At 41.7% G+C, this 16,978-nt stretch overlaps 1 protein-coding gene across 5 annotated transcripts in view; it reads right to left on the bottom strand.

Annotated features, from left to right (window-relative positions):
• Nucleotides 1-16,978, bottom strand: part of pcnx2 (pecanex 2) — a 62,392-nt gene that overhangs the window by 22,260 nt on the left and 23,154 nt on the right. For all 5 annotated transcript variants that reach the window (XM_087802998.1, XM_087803000.1, XM_087803001.1 and 2 more), the window contains 8 exons: nt 16,673-16,844; nt 16,500-16,610; nt 12,853-12,944; nt 12,654-12,763; nt 11,756-11,864; nt 11,113-11,205; nt 10,903-11,053; nt 9,008-9,149 (listed from right to left, as the gene is read on the bottom strand). In XM_087802998.1, the coding sequence (XP_087659124.1) occupies nt 9,008-9,149; nt 10,903-11,053; nt 11,113-11,205; nt 11,756-11,864; nt 12,654-12,763; nt 12,853-12,944; nt 16,500-16,610; nt 16,673-16,844 (980 nt within the window). The remainder of the gene's footprint in view (nt 1-9,007; nt 9,150-10,902; nt 11,054-11,112; nt 11,206-11,755; nt 11,865-12,653; nt 12,764-12,852; nt 12,945-16,499; nt 16,611-16,672; nt 16,845-16,978) is intronic.

Below are 16,978 nucleotides of genomic sequence, written 5' to 3'. Positions count from 1 at the left end.
CGTATCCTAGTTGCCAGAGGTCGTTCACAATTTTCGCCTGTAATTTAATTTAAAATGATGGGATTTGATGCAGGCATTTACCTCATAATTGCTGGTCCAGGCACATATTTTTCATTAAAATTTTGAAACTAAACTAAATGGGTAATCATTTGCATATTTTACTGTTTTCAGTCATAAATCTTTTCACTCCTGCCCCCCAACTCAGAATTATACAAACTAATAGCACGAGGAATGAATGAATCCTGATTCTTTTAGTTTTGCATCTGGGGAGGAGCATTTGTACACTCCATCTGCTTCTCTCTTCACTGATGACAGTGTTCAGAGGATGACTGTCCATGATGGACAGTAAGTTCTCCAGAGATCTCCTCTCTACAAATGTCACCAAATCCAGCTTCATGCCAAACAAGGAGTCAGCCCTCCTGATCAACCTGTCCAACCTGTTGATACTCCTCTTGGACACAGCCACATCCCCAACACACCACAGCATAAAATGGTACACTGGCCACCACATGTGGCTTTGTCCTGGACCTACCAAAGTCCAAGACCAGCTCTTTGGTCTTTGAGGTGTTCAGCTGCAAGTGGTTCCTCTCACTCCAGTCCACAAAGTCACATAACAGACTCCTGTACTCGTCTTCACTGTTGTCCCTGATGGATCCAACAATGGCAGTTATGTCAGCATTCTTCTGGACAAGACTCGAGTAAAGGATGGTGAAGAGAAAAGGGGCCAGTACTGTCCCCTGAGATGCTCCTTTACTGCACACCAAAGAGTCAGACGTGATGTCCTTCAGCCTGACGTACCGGGTCAATCAGTGAGATAGTCTGAGATCCAGGAGACCAGGCAAGGGTCCACATGCATCTGTGTCAGTTTGCCATGCAGCCAAGTGGGCTAGATAGTGATAAAGGCACTTGAGAAAACCAGGAACAGGATCCTCATTGAGCTGCTTCCTTTATCAAAGTGGGAGTAGGTCCGATGCAGGAGGTGAAGGACGGCATCTTCTACACAAACCAAGGCATGGTAGGCTCACTGGGTCGTCTCTTTTTCGGGACTGAAATGATACAGGATGTCTTCCAGAGGGTTGGTACTTTCCCCAGCTGTAAACTGAGATTGAAGACATGCTGGAGCGGCTCAGCTAGTTCAGCAGTGCATGTCTTTAGTGGGCGAGCAGACACCTTGTCAGGACCAGCAGCCTTCCCTGGATGAATCTTCCGAAGTACATTGTGGACCTGGAATGAGTTAATGCTGGGAAGTGGTTGTGTGGAGCTGAGGGGGGCAAAGGAAGGTGGGGCAGGTTAAGGGGAAGGGTTAGGTGGCCTGCTGAAACCTGTTGAAAAAGTTGTTGAAACCATTTGCCTCCTCCGCCGTGTCCACTGCAGTCAGAGAGGACTTGGTCTTGTGTCCAGTGATGGTTTTAACACCATCCCAGGCCTCTCTTATTTGTTCACCATTCAGCTTTTCCTCCAACCTCCTCCTATAGGTGTCCTTTGCCTCCCTCAAGCATCGCTTTACCCCCTTGACCCCCCTTGTTACCCACGGTATATTATTAGGGTAACAGCGGACAGTCTTAGCAGAGGTGGCAACGTCTAAGATGGAATTTCAATGCAGTGTGTCTCGATGTCCTCACCATGAGACTTCAGCATCACATCCCAGTCTGTGGTGTCAAAGCAGTCTCTGATGCTTTCCTCCACAGCTGGTGTCCACTTCCTGATTGTCCTAGTGGTCACAGTCCATCTCTGCCCCAGAGGATATTCTGTGACTGTAGATGGACCAGGTTATGATCGGACTTTCCAAGTGAAGATAGAGGTTTGGCTCGGTACGCATCCTTCAAGTTGGTATAAAAAAGGTCAATAGTTCTGTTGTTCCTGAAGGGACAATCCACCACCTTGTGGAAAGTAGGCAGTGTAGAGAGTCCAGCCATTATTATTGGCGTAATAAAATCTCCAGAATGATGATAAAAGTGTCAGGGTGCTGATTCTGAATTGTAGCTGTCACTTTGTGGATCTTCTCACAAGCAGAGGGAGCCACGGCACTCGGTGGACTGTAAACACACAGCGTGATTACGTGACTGAACTTGTGTGGTAGATATGGCCGCTGGCTGATAGTCAACCATGTCAGCTGAGTCAGCTGAGTCAGCCATGTCCCTGTGAAGACCAACAAGCTGCTCTCTCAGTAGAATCACCGGTTGTTGATGGCAAACTTTCAAAACAAAGAAATTCTGTGAATGCTTGTCTGTCCTTAGTGTCAGTCTCTAATGATAAGGTAATGTACGTATCAACTCATTGCAATGCAGTTTTGAAAATAATGTATAGTTTTTTCTGATTTGGAAAGACAGTTAAGTTGCATAACAGGACACACTTAAATCTTCAAAAACGTCTACTTTTTGAAGATTGTAATAAACACCAAATATTGACAGAAGATCAAAAATAATAATAAAAATAAAAAAATAAAAATAATTCTACCTGGACTGGCAAGATAAGTTAAAAATATACAAGGCATCTCTTCGGAAAGCCAAAGCCAGCTATTACTCATCACTTATAGAAGCTAATAAGAATAACCCCAAGATTTTATTCAGCACTGTAGCCATGTTGACAAAGCGCCATCAGTCCATTGAGCAGTCCATCCCTCCACATCTCAGTAGCAGTGATTTCATGAACTTTTTTAATGAAAAAATTGTAACTGTTAGAGGAAAGATCCAAGACAACCTATATTCTTCTAATACACCGGGGCAGCTTCACCGGACACAGCCACTATAACTGATATATATTTTGAATCCTTTTTGTCCTCGACAACTCTCCCCTGTTTCCTCCTCAAAGTCCACAACATGTTTTCTGGATCCTATTCCCACATGGCTACTTAAAGAAGTGTTCCCCTTACTTAGCACTTTCATACTTGACATTATTCACTTGTGAATGACATCAGGCTATGTGCCTCAGATTCTTAAAGTTGCAGTAATCAAACCTCTGCTTAAAAAACCCACTCTTGATCCAGAGGTTCTCACTAACTATAGGCCTATCTCTGATCTTGTCTTCATTTCACAAATTCTGGAGAAAGTGGTAACAAGTCAGCTCTGAGATTATCTCCATGACAATGATCAATTTGAGGTGTTTCAGTCTGGTTTTAGGGAACACCAAAGCACAGAGACCACCTCTCAGTGCTGCATTTGACACTGTTGACCACCAAATCCTTCTACAGAGGCTAGAAAACCATAAGGCATATGTGGAACTGCTCTAAACTGGTTTAAATCTTACCTGGCAGATAGAACGCACTATGTACATGTCAACCACCTCTCATCGACAAACACTAAGGTCAGCTATGGTGTCCCACAAGGTTCTGTTCTTGGTCCAATCCTATTCACAATCTATATGCTCCCACTAGAGGACTTGATCAGAAGTCACTCTATAAACTTTCACTGTTATGCTGATGACACCCAACTGTACTTGTCAATGAAGCCAGATGAAATAAATCAAGAAACTCTGCTGTGGAACCAACTACCGGCTTCCATCAGGAGGGCAGACACCCTCTCTATGTTTAAAAACAATCTTAAAACCTTACTTTTCGATAAAGCCTATAATTAGCCTTTCTGTTCATCCTAGCTGCTATAGGCTTAGAATGCTGGAGGAGTTTTAGACACCGAGCTCTGTATATCCTTTTTTCTGCATTACATTCATCACCTGTGCAGTTTAAACCCACACTTTTTATTTCTCTTCCGGAGGTCCAGGGCTGCACCTCCAGAGCTGCTGCTGAGCAGGAGGCCATCAACAATTTCTCAGGTTCCACTCGAGGTTTCTGTCTTCTAAAAGGAAGTTTTTTCTCACCACAGCTCACTGCACACTGTTTTGCTTATTGCTCATTGTTGAATTGCCGGTATCTGTTTTTCCTTTCTCCACTTTAGTCTTACTTCAACTGTAAAGTGAGAAAACTTTTTATGATAAGACACTTTAAATAAAATTGAATTGAATTGAATTGAACACAGGGCAGCGTTACCCACTGTCGCACATGCGCAGAACGTACACTTTTGCCGACAGTCTCGAGGCATTTTTTCCGAGGGACGGGGCCAGACTACGTCAGAAAACACCGGCCGCTGACAGGGTCAGTCCCGACAGTCCCAACATGGTCTTATCTTCTGAGCTTCAAGTTTCAAGATTCAAAAGAAGCTTTATTCACCACACATACATGGAATGTATACATACAGGGTTTTTTTGTGGCTGGGGACATTCCGGAATTAGTTTAATAAAAATTATATATAAATATATACAATAATAAAAAAGATAGTAAACACAGTGCAAAAAACTTCAAACTGTGCAATAAATGGAGTATAAATAAAAGGCATGGTGTGAATTAACTGCTCAAGAGTGGGATGGCGGAGGGGAAGAAAGTGTTCTTGTGGCGGGTCTCAGGGGTCTGTAGCACCTGCATGAGGGGAGGGGGCAGAAGAGGGATTATCCGGGGTAAATTGAGTATTTCATTATGTTCCCTGCACTCTTTCTAGCCCTGGACTCGTACAGTTCCTGGATGGAGGGCAGGGGGCACCAATGATCCGCTCTGCAGACTTCACAGTCCACTGAAGTCTCCATTCTCCTCTTATCCTGCTGTGTGCTTAGCACGGGAAGCTAAACTACGAACACGTATAAAACATTTGAAACGAGCACTTGTTCCTACTGAAAGCATGACCACAGCTGCCACCAATGTAATAGAGCAGTTATTCTGTGTTCAGGCTTTTGTACACTTGTTAAACATCACATTAGGACAGGTGAACATCCACCAATCAAACAAGGTGCTTACTGTGCAACCCAAGAGAAAAGGGTAGAGATTGAGCATCAGGTAACAAGCTTATTGGAGGCTGGACTGATGGAAGAGAGTTGTAGTCCCTGGGCTTCCCCAGTGGTTCTTGTTAAGAGAAAGGTGGGAAATGGAGATGTTGCATTGACTATCGCTGTTCGAACTCACTGTGAAAGACTTGCATCCCCTTACACGTGTTAATGATAGTTTGGACAGTCTGGCAGGCTCCGCTTGGTGTAGTACATTGGATTTGTCCAATGGTTACTGGCAGGTGGAGATGGCTGAGAAGGATAGAGAGAAAACTGCCTTTAACAACGGCGGGGGTCTGTATCAATGGCGAGCCGTGCCTTTGGGTCTGACGAATGCTCCTGCAACATTTAGGCTAGAAAGCGTCCATCGATCCATACTCCGTTATGTTGGCATTTTAGTACGCCAATTTAGTTTTCATGGCGCGCCACATTTCGCATACCAAGAATTGAGACGCACTTATGCACTAAAATACTAAGCTTAAGTACGCACGTATGTGATTTGAGACACAGCTCTGGGTTAAAATTTTGTGGACTGAGTTTAATCGCTTGTCTGTGATTGATGGTTTGTTATGCAGGTCTCCACGGTCTTCTTCTACGGGCGAGATGGGGGTTCAGCTGTTGATTCCCTCTGCCATGGTGCCTGAACTTCTGTGACAGTAACATGGAAGGCCGGCTGCAGCTCACTTCTCAGTCAAACATGTGTGGGAGCCAAACCTCTATCTTCAAAAAATTAAGAAAATCAAACAGGTGCCTAAAAAATCTGAACTCTCAAATAATATTTTTTACAAGAAACCCTTCTCACAAAAGATGATGATATAAAGATCACGAGGAGGTGGCAGGGCAGGGTACTGTCAGCACCTTTTAATTAATAGGCAAGTGGTGTTATGACTCTAATCCATAGAGAGAAATTAACAATTTATATTAATTTATTTTAACATTACTAAAATCAATAACACTGTGATAAATCTATTGTAGACATGCTCCAGTGTAAAATTTTATATTCTACAGACAGGTATATTAAGAAAAATACTATATCTACAGAGATGATCATGGGGTTTGTTAGAAACATCTTAAGATTTAAGCATTTAGAATTTATAGGATGAAGATTATCTAATCATCCCTGAGCTTTGTTAGAATTTGTGGCTGTGTTTCATTTAAAGAATAAGAGTGTTTTGTTTAGAAAAAGTCATCATGTGATGGGGTATTTATGCAAGTGTGATTCTCAAGGAGATATCTTCTATTACGTCATGACATGAGGGAAACTGGCTTTTGCTGCTCTTTTATTTGAACCTGCAGCTTCAGTTTGATATAACGAACGTGATGTTGTTTCACAAGAAAGTATGTGACTCTCACAGAGCAGACTTGAAGTGATCAGCCACAGATCAGAAGCTGATAAAAATCCATATAAAACAATGGTGATTGATGCATATGAACTTTGCCATGGACAACTATGTGACCGTACCCTTAGTACTTGAGATGCCAGATAAAAATAACAATGGCAAATCTGTTAGCGAACCGTGTATTTTTAGTGTTATGCCCGAACTCTACAGTACTGACTGAGCCATCCAGAGTTACGCACATAGAGTTACGGCTTCACTTCATGAAAGTTACTAGTGGTGAGAGAAGAGGTGAAATACTCATGCCCACAACTTTTTTTGTCACTGTGATTGAGAACAAAACATTCAAGCATTTGTTAAGTTGAATTATAGTCTTTATTTATTTTTTATTTTTTTTATTCATTCTACGACTGCAAGTCTTCAATTACATAAGTGTGCCTTGTGGTTTACTGTTACAATTATGTAGTTATATAAGTAAGTAAGTAATTTATATTTATAGAGCGCTTTTCCAGACCAGTGTCACAAAGCACTTAAACAATACTCAATAAAATATATGCTTGAAAGGTCAAGACAACACCGAGAACAACACAGGAGTTCCAGAAAATCAAAGAAAAGCCTGCACAAATAAAAATGTCTTGAGATGTTTCGTGAAGGAGTCAGTAGACTCCATCAAGCGCGGAGAGAGAGGAAGATCGTTCCAAAGCTTAGGAGCAACAGCCTGGAAGGATTTGAAGGATGATGAACCGTGTGCGAGGAACCATCAGCAGATTCTGATCCATTGACCCGAGATGGGGTGTAAGGCTGAATGAATAAATATGAAAGTAAGAACCAGAATTTTAAAGTTGATCCAGAAAGAAATTGGAAGCCAGTTAAAAGATTTAAGGATCAGAAATGTGAGTTCTTCTACTAAAGCAGGTCAGAATTCTCAGGCAAGAGACATCTTGTAAAGACATGAAAACAAACTGTTGCAATAGTCCAGACGAGAAGACACAAATGCATGGATTACAAGCTCCAGATCATGTTGTGGCAACATTTTCCTAAGTTTAAAGATTTTCCTCAGTTGATGGAAACAGTTTCTGGTCAGTTTTCTGCAGCGTTGTACTAGAGACATGTCTTTGTCAATTACAACACCCATGTTTCTCAGGCTCAGTTTGACAGACTGACCCAAGTCACCTTAGTATTTACTCGACCCTGGAACCTTATGATCAGGAGCAATCACAAGAGTTTCAGTTTTGTCCACATACACGCTACTAAGTGTTTTCACTCAGCCATTGTTTGATTTCTACCAAACAATTGACTAAGCTGCTCAACCTCTGGGGCTCAGTTGGATCAAATGAGCAGTAGAGCTGGATGTCATCAGCAAAAATGTGGTAAGAAACATCAGGAAATCTCTGAATGATTTTACCCAGGGGAATTGAGTACAGCAAAAACAATAAAGGACCCAGAACAGAACCTTGAGGGATCCGCTGATTCAGACCCCATTTGATTGGCAGATACACTGAAACTTTGCCCAGAAAAGTATGACAAGAACCACTGTAACACAGACCCAGATAGTCCCACTTAATCCCTCAGTTTTCTCGGCAGGATCTGGTGATCAACTGTGTCAAAGGCTGAGGACAGATCCAAGAGAACCAGAACAGTGTATTTACCCGAATCAGCTGACATCATGATGTCACTGGAGACTTTCAGTAAGGCTGTCTCTGTAGAGTGATGTTTGCGGAAGCCAGACTAAAACTTCTAATGGATGTCGATCTGATACAGGAACAAAGACAACTGCTCAGACACCACCTTCTCTAAAATCTTGGACAAGAATGGGAGCTTAGAAATAGGCCTGAAATTACTCTGCACTGGAGGCTTGGTGACGGCAGCAATCAGCAATTCTGCTTCAAAAGAAGACTGAGCCATTACTCCTTGCCAGTCCGTAATACAGACCTCACTTCTCGCTCTTGCTAGAAAACTCCCTGCTTCTTGCTCCAAGACTCTGTGATCCTGTTTGCTGTATCCTTCGCCATACCTCCTCGTCCTCCTGTTCTCCTCCATGTCTGGTGCCTGCATCTGCCGTCCGCTTCCAGCTCTAGTCACCTCAGTCCTAGTTTTAGTTGTATTGCTTTGTTCTAGTTTTATACTTTTATACTTCTTCAGTTCTTTTATGAGGTTTTTGTTTTATTTTCTGCATTAGCTTAGTTTTATTTTTTTAGTTGTAGTTATTAGCTTTCTTAGGGTCCCCTCTTGCTCATTGTTGATTTTGTGTTGTTTAGAATAAATAATTGTTTTTTTTACAACTGAAGTTTTTATTGTGGGTTTTGCTTGCCCCTGGGTCTGTATATTCAGTAACATTTTATCTGAATCTACATCTGAGGTGTATAAAATAAATAAATAAAACTCCAATACAGATTAAATGCATGTTCTCCATTGTGACTGCTTTTAACTAAAATTGTTATCATAATTACTTAAAAATAAAAGTTCATTATATTTTGAAGGAGAAGGTGATGTGTTGTGTCAAGCGCAGCATTTATGTGGCAATATAATTAAATTAATTTCAATAAATAGTTTAACATAGAACTGGATCGGGAAATTGTCAGGGCTGTTTTTACACCCTAAACTCATTTTTAATGGCATGTGTGACGTTACCTGTAGGATGAGGGATAAGGGTTGACAAATTCGACATAGATTCCTCAAAATCACAGCCAAATAACAAAAGAAAAACAAACGGTTAAGATGCACCAAGAGAGTGAGAGGTATGGGATGCCGGTGGCCTAATAATGCAACATTCAAGGCCAGTTGTGGCGTCATTGAAGTGACTGTGTTGCACCTTCATACAAGATCAATTGTTTGAATGTATTTATTATTATTTTTAAACTCACTGGATGCCAAGCTTCTTGCGGTGGCTGAGAGCGAAGCCGTCGTTGGTTAGCGCACTCAGAACGATGGCTGGATACACCACATACTTCTCGAAGTACAGAAGTCCCACGTAGAGTCGCTCAAACCACATCAGCGCTGCGTCCTCTGTTGGACAAGAGAACCAACACAGGTCAGACACTCATCCAACATTGGGATTGAAGGAAAATATCGATGCCCTTGAATATAATTTTAATTACGATACCGTATAAATATTCAACAGCACTGTATCCTTTTTTTGCTTTCAAATCATATATTATACGTCATAGTGTTAATAAAATAAAATAATACATTTTTGTTTCATTTTAATTTCTGTGTTGCAATTAACCTTCCGGTCTCTAGATGGGAGCAGTCATTAAGTCCTCAGCGGCTAAAGGAAGAATGATATCCTATGAGATCCAGTGATGACTGTGGACTTGAGGATAGAGAGGACTCCTGTAGATTACATCAAATACTATGATAAAGAGCCTACAAGGAAGGACGTCGGACGAGCAAGAGGAGGGTTTCATCTTGCTCACCAGTGCCGAAATATCAGTCAGAGATACAGCACTGAAGGAAGACCACTAGGAGGAGACAGGCTCAGTGACAGCAGGGGTTCCACACAAAAGGGGAGAGATTTTCTCTTTGATGTATTTAATTTTGTCAATAAAAAAATTCAACAATGCATTGCTGACAGCTTCACAGAAGACGAGCATGATTTGAGGAGCAGGAGACACAAGAGAATTTATCGTGTCAAACAACACTTTGGGGTTTGCTGCTACCAGTTTCCTGATGTAATCAGATCTGGCAGTTTCCACCATCTGTATAAAGACATCAGATCCCTAAAGTGAAGTCTGTGCACCTCAAGTTTAGTGGACTTCCAGAGACGCTCAGTCTTTTGACAAAGTCTCTTCAGACTCAGGAGATCTTCATATTTCCAAGGGAACTGTTTTTTCTGAATTTTCAAGTTCGATTTAACAGGTGCCACTTGATCCAGTATTTCAACACAATTATTAGTGAAAAAGTGAATCAAACTGTCCACGTTAAGGCAGTTATTGAAGGCAGGAGAGGGTCAAACATAGCAGAAAAACTGTCTGCAGTATCGGCTGGGATGATACGCCTCTGAGAACTAACCTTTAAGGGCTTAGGTTCAGGGATGAAGTCCAGGTTAAACAAGACAAGAGAATGATCACTAAGATGGACATCATGTACAGATACATTAGAAATTTCCAGGCCAAGAGTAAAAACTAAAAATCTTTTTATTTGGATTATCTGGATTTATTTGTAATGGAGGGAGCATTCAGAAGACCCACGCTCAGCCCTTATGACGTCACAGCCGAGTCAGCGCAGAGCAGGATCCTTTGAAGAGAACAGCAGCGGTCACGTGGGTTACAGCATTCACTCGCGTTCAACTCTGTTATAAAAGCCAAATTAAAAAGAGGGAATGAAGAGATCTGACGACCGATTAGAAACTGAGGAGGAAACAGACTCGCGGGACGTTGGTAACTGTCACGAGTGTCAAAGTCCTCCATCAACTCTCTGATGTTAAAAATATGTTGAAAATGACTCATATCTTCAGTGATATGAGCATAATATCAGTAGTTGTTAATATTAGAAATTGCAATAATAGCAGGAGCCCACTTTTCTAGCACAATGCAAGCGGAAATGATGTTTGGACATAGTTTGGTTTCCAAACAAATAAAAACAGTTAAGACTTTTTGAAGAATCATGTGGTCTATAAATCCTGCAACACCAGGTCAAGTACTCGACAATACTACAAATATATTCTTTTTCAAAGAGTATGAAAAATAAATTACTATGGATTGTATCGTTGTATCGTGATAGGTATCAACCACTACAGGATCAAAATTTGTCCACTGACCTCTGGGTTCAAACTGGTAGTACTCTTTGGTCTTGAGAACTGGGTGAGAGATCCACAGCCAGGGGTGATGCTTTCTCATTTGAGGGATTAGGTAGTGGGTGACCAACCCGACCGTCCCCGCCAGTGCATACAAGACAATGGTCACAAAAGGCTGAAACAAGGTAATTAATGTTACTAAAAAATAAGAATAATAATCAACAAGACTTTCACCTTCAGGGACAGGAAGACGGTGCTGGATGTGACGGCAAAGGTCAATATGTAAGCGACTGAGCACACGATGACATCTGAATGAAGGATCTCCTTCTGTGGGAGGAAATGCGTGAAAATCGTTTAAATCTTCTTTCTGCATTAAATATTAATATCTATGATTTTTCAGAACTCAAAGTCCTTGACACTATTTTACATGTGTGAAACTCATTGCCCATGGGCCAAATCCAGCTCACCAATTCATTTTATGTGGCCTGCAATGAAGGTAGATTTGATTTTTTGTTGTTTTAATGAAAACATGCATTTGAAGACTTTATTTTGTTGAAACTGCTTTCTTCAATTGACGTGAATCTTTTTTGTGTTTGGGACATTTTAATAATTGTCTTAATTATTTAATCCCAAACATGCTTCAAATATTATTTTTTCCAATCATTGCTTTTATCACTGTTTTTATTTCTATTTAATTTTTTTAAGTTCTGTTTAGGCTACAACATGGTGCCCTTGAAAGCATCACTTGAAATCAACTTTCTCACATTGTCGCTGTAAAAAAAACTTTTTATGATAATGTTTTTTTTCAAATATTCTTTAAAATAAAATTGGAAAATAAATAATCTTCAAAAAAACATTTTTGGATCTTCATAGTCACCATAGAGTTCTGCAGTTTCTTGGGCAGCGGATCTTTAATATCAGATTCTTCTTCCTCCTCTTCATCACCATCTTCCAACACAGGCATGGACTTTGACCTGATCAGAGATCTGGATGGATAATAAATGGTTATTTTTGTTTGGTAGTTTTTTCTCAACTACATCAACAAAAAGGTCAACAAATGAGTAAAAATAAAGCAATGACAGCATATTTGTGAATATCTCAGTTTTATAAGATCAGATTTTAGGAGCTGCTTTTATTGTAGTGAACCCTAAATCTAGAAAATGAAATTACAACAAAATTATTATTCAACAAAATTAGAAATAATTATGAATAATAATTATTTTTAATTTGAAAATATTTGTAAACTAACAATAATGTGTTGATTTAAGTGTGTCTCGAATTGATCTTGGACAAAACTATCATTTAATAAAGATACAGTATTTACATAGAAAATGCGCTTAAGCCCTGCCCGCTGGAAACGCTCAGTTTTTGTCAAGCTCAAGTCTCATGGCCCATAACCACGCCCACTCTGCTGTTATTGGTCAAACGTCAAGCCTTCTCAGCGTAGCGTCATCATCCAAGAAGTCTCTGCCTCTGTCTATATACAGACGTGTATAAAGAAAGAAGGAGGATGTTCGCTGCTACAGGAGGAGCTCTTGTAACTTCTCGTTCTGCGAGACTCCACGCAGGGAAGAAAATTATAAAGTAATAACTTTAAAATGGAGAACCATCATGATTAGGGACTTACTTCTTGGAAAAGACTTCAACATTTGAAACATGCGAGTGAGTCCGGGGTTTTCACATAAGTTGCCCTTTAAGAATCTCTCAAAACGTTTCCTTGAATGTTGCAGTCATTTAATACATATTTGAATGAATTGTTCCTGAGCAGTACCTACATCAGCACAGAGGGGTCGCTGCTCTGTCGACTCAGGTGGTAGGAGAAGACCACCAGGAGGCCACAGAAACCAGAAAACAAGGCCGGCGTGTGCTGCTCGTCCCAGGGTTCCTACCCACAATACAAGTATATACTGTGATGTATAACTGAATCTGAGATGTTCCAACATTGACTCAACGAGGAGAAGATTCATATTTTACCTTCAGAGCTCCGAAACAGAAGCCGTACAGGAGAGACAGAGCGACCAGGCTGCGAAGGATACTGTACACGGCTGAAAGGATACTTGTGGCAGCTGAAAGAAATGCAATGTAAGATTTGGTTTCACATGATTGATGTATGGAAAAAAGGGCATCAATAAGGATATCACAATAAAATATTAAGTATACAAATACTTTAGATGAAGAGTAAGGCAATAATAAATAATACAATAAATAGTGATAATTATAATAATGAAATAGTAATTTGATTGTGCCGGCTAATCTCTGTGCAAGGACAGACATCGGTGTAAGCCAACTGATTAACCGATCCTCTATAGATGAAATAAACTTCAGTAACTATACACCACAACCATTAGGCAAGGCCATCTTAGAATCTTAGAGTACCCGATCAATTATAAAATCATACAAGTTTTACCTAAATATTCATAATAAACAAAGATTAGAGCTTTGCGTTTGGCACTTAAAGATGTCTCTGCGATAGATCTCTGCTTTGCCAAGGCCCATGATCATGTAAGTTGTGTCTCTGACTTTGCATATCTCACTATATATGGACACGATATCTGGAACAACTACTGTCCATCATGGATGATGACAGTCATCCTCTGAACACCACCATCAGAGAGCAGGGAAGGAGATGGAGTGCATAAATGCTCCTCCCTAGATGCACCACTATTAGACTCAGGGACTCATTCATTTCTCATGCCATTATCCACTTCTGCTTCTGGTAAGCCTTTGATCGGCGGAATCGAAAAGTGGGCTGATCCTGATTGCCTTACTGGTGATGCGGGTGTTATAAATGTCCAGGAGGGGTGGGAGAGAGAGACCAATAATCCTCTCAGCTGCTCTCACAATTTGCTGCAGTGTCTTGTAGCAGGACACGGTGAAGCGCCGTACCACATGATGATGCAGCTTAACAGGATGCTTTTGAGCTGTAGAAAGTGAGCATCATGGTTCTGGCTCTCCTCAGTCTGACGAGGAAATACAGGCACTGGTTGGCCTTTTTTGGCCAGTGATATAGTATTGTGGCTCCAGGACAGATCTTCAGAGATGTGCACACCCAGAAACGTGGTGCTGCTAGCCCTCTCCACTGCAGCTCCGTCCATGGTTAGTGGTAGATGCTGGGTGTGCACTTTCCTGAAGTCCACAATGACCTCCTTAGTCTTCTCCTAGTTCAGGTGGAGATTTATGTCTTTACACCACGTGGTCAGCCTGTTTACCTCACTCCTGTAGACCATCTCATCGCTGTTGTTTATGAGACTCACCACAGTTGTGTCATCCGCAAACTTGATGAAGAGGTTGGAGCTGGATGCTGGAGTGCAGTCATGGGTCAGCACAGTGAAGAGGAGCGGGCTCAGCACACATCCTTGGGGGCCCGTGTGTTCAGTTGGTGCTGGAGGTGTTACTGCTGACCCTCACTGTCTGTGTCTGTGTCCCCGTAAAGAAGTCCAACAGACATTTGCACAGGGAGGTGTTGAGTCCCAACTGGTCCAGTTTTTAGATGAGCTGCTGGGGGATGATGGTGAATGCTGAGATGAAGTCGATGAACATCATTCTGACATACGAGTCTTTAATCTCCAAGTGGGTCAGGTTCGAGTGGAGGGCAGCAGAGATGGCATCATCAGTCGAGCAGTTAGACTGATATGCAAACTAGAAGGGGTCCAGGGTGGGTGGGAGCTCAGACTTTATGTGTTGCAGGACTAGCCGCTCAAAGCACCTTATGAGGATAGGAGTGAGTGCGATCGGGCGGTAGTCGTTGTAGCTGGAGGGGGACGACCGGGATGATGGTGGTGGCTTTGAGGCTTGTGGGGACAACAGCTTGTCTCAGTGATGAGTTGAAGATATTAGTGACAACATCTGTGAGCTCCTCGGCACAGTCTCTCATTGTTCATTGACAAAATTAAAATGATCAAAGAGAAAATCTCTCCCCCTTTGTGTGGAACCCCTGGTGCTACTGAGCCTGTCTCCTCCTCGTGGACTTCCTTCAGTGATGAATCTCTGGCTGATATTTCGGCACTGGTGAGCAAGATGAAACCCTCCTCTTGCTCATCCGATGTCCTTCCTTTTAGGCTCTTTATCAAAGTATTTGATGTAATTGACCACTGGGTTACCTTTTTACAGGGGATTTCCGAATGCATTTAAACATGCCATTGTGGAACCTTTGCTCAAAAAGCCAGACTTAGACCCAACTAACCTCAGTAATTTCAGGCCTATTTGTAAGCTCCCTTTCTTGTCCAATATCTTGAAGATGGTGATGTCTGAGCAGTTGTCTTTGTTCCAGTATCAAACATCACTTTACAGAGACAGCCTTACTGAAAGTGTCCAGTGACATCATGATGTCGGCTGATTCGGGTCAATACACTGTTCTGGTTCTCTTGGATCTGTCCTCAGCCTTTCCCCTGCGTAAAATCATTTATTAAAAAATCATGATTTCCTGATGTTTCTTACCACATTTTTACTGCTGACATCCAGCTCTACTGCTCATTGGAACCAACTAAGCCCCAGTGGCTGAACAGCTTAGTCAATTGTTTGCTAGAAATCAAACAATGGCTGAATGAAAACACTTTGCAGCTAAATGTGGACAAAACTGAAACTCTGGTTATTGCTCCTGGTCAGTCTGTAAAACTGAGCCTGAGAAACCTGGGTGTTGTATTTGACAAAGACCTGTTCTAGTTCAACACCGCAAAAAACTGACTAGAAACTGTTTCCTTCAACTGAGAAAAATCTCTAAACATAGGAAAATATTGTCACAGCATGATCTGGAGCTTGTTATCTATGCATTTGTGTCTTCTCGTCTGGACTATTGCATTAATATTGTTTGTTTTCATGTCTTAACAAGAAGGAGCTGTCTCGCCTGCAGTTGATACAGAACTCTGCAGCGAGAATTCTGACCCGCTCTAGTAAAAGGTGACCCTGGTCTAGAAAAGCGCTCTACAAATATTACATACTTACGTACTCTCCGCCAAACTGAGGGGAAGGGTCCGCCCCCCTCTATATGACCCTCTGCTCCCACCATTCATCTCCCTTTTTCACTCACTTTTTGTCACCTTGGATGTACAATTAAACTATTCTACTCAAGCGATTATTTCTTGCACAGCCATCCTGGCTGAATTCAATGTCCACGGCTTATGCTTCTTCTGCCTGGGTCAAAAGCATCTCCTCAAAGCCGACACTTGCCCAGCTTGGCTCGCTCTTCCTTGGGAAGAGGGCCTGTGGCGGGTAGGTTTTTCCCTGGTAGCAGTGAGCTTCACCTTGTGACTGACACCATGGCGGCTGACGATTGTACTAATAATGCCGCTTTCTTCAGAGGAGTGACAGCTGAAGATATTTGTCAATCTGCATTCGGTTGTCTATGCCGACATTTGTGCGGTTTTATTTATGTGACATGACTGCTGGTTCTGTGTCTCACTCAATTTCGTAGACAATAACTGGCAGAACCTCATCTACAACAGAGTGATGCTTGGTGGGATGGTTTTCGTTTCTTGGGAACAGAGTGAAAATCTCTGTCCTAGCTAGGATTTAACCTTTCCATAAGTGTTTTGCTTAGCTTATAAACAAAAAGCAATCCTGTTAAAGGCTGGAGCATGTCCTAAAAGAACTGGAGTTACATCCAGGTAACTTGTAAGTCTTACCTGTCCCTCCAAAAAGGTGTGTGTCAATCTGCTCCAGCATATAGATGGTGAAGGTGTTGATTTGGGGAAAAAGGCCAACAAGGAATGTGATAGGGAAGCAGTGAGTGAAACCTGAGCGTATAAAAGACAAAACCATGAGACATTTGTGGATCAAGTCTTAACATGATCCTCACCAATCAACAGGTTCTGTAAGACGCTGAGAGCGTCATGACAAACGATGGTGACGCCGTACAAGGTGGACACAGGAAGATCTTTCCTCCTCAGCAGCTGTTCCAGAGTCCAGATCAACGTGCAGAAGATACAGAAGTACACAGCACGACTGTATGCCACCAGCTGGTTATGACCCTGAACACATGCACACACACGCACACACCTTTATCAAAACTGACAATGTGACTATGGTACAATATAAAGAAAGTACATCAGTGTCATCCATTTATTGAATAATTTAACATTTTTAAACTATTCAAAAATAATGC

The sequence above is a fragment of the Callionymus lyra genome, chromosome 11 (genome assembly GCF_982586985.1).
Source record: "Callionymus lyra chromosome 11, fCalLyr1.hap1.1, whole genome shotgun sequence".
Classification (NCBI taxonomy): domain Eukaryota; kingdom Metazoa; phylum Chordata; class Actinopteri; order Syngnathiformes; family Callionymidae; genus Callionymus; species Callionymus lyra.
This window is presented reverse-complemented; position numbering and strand designations above follow the sequence as displayed.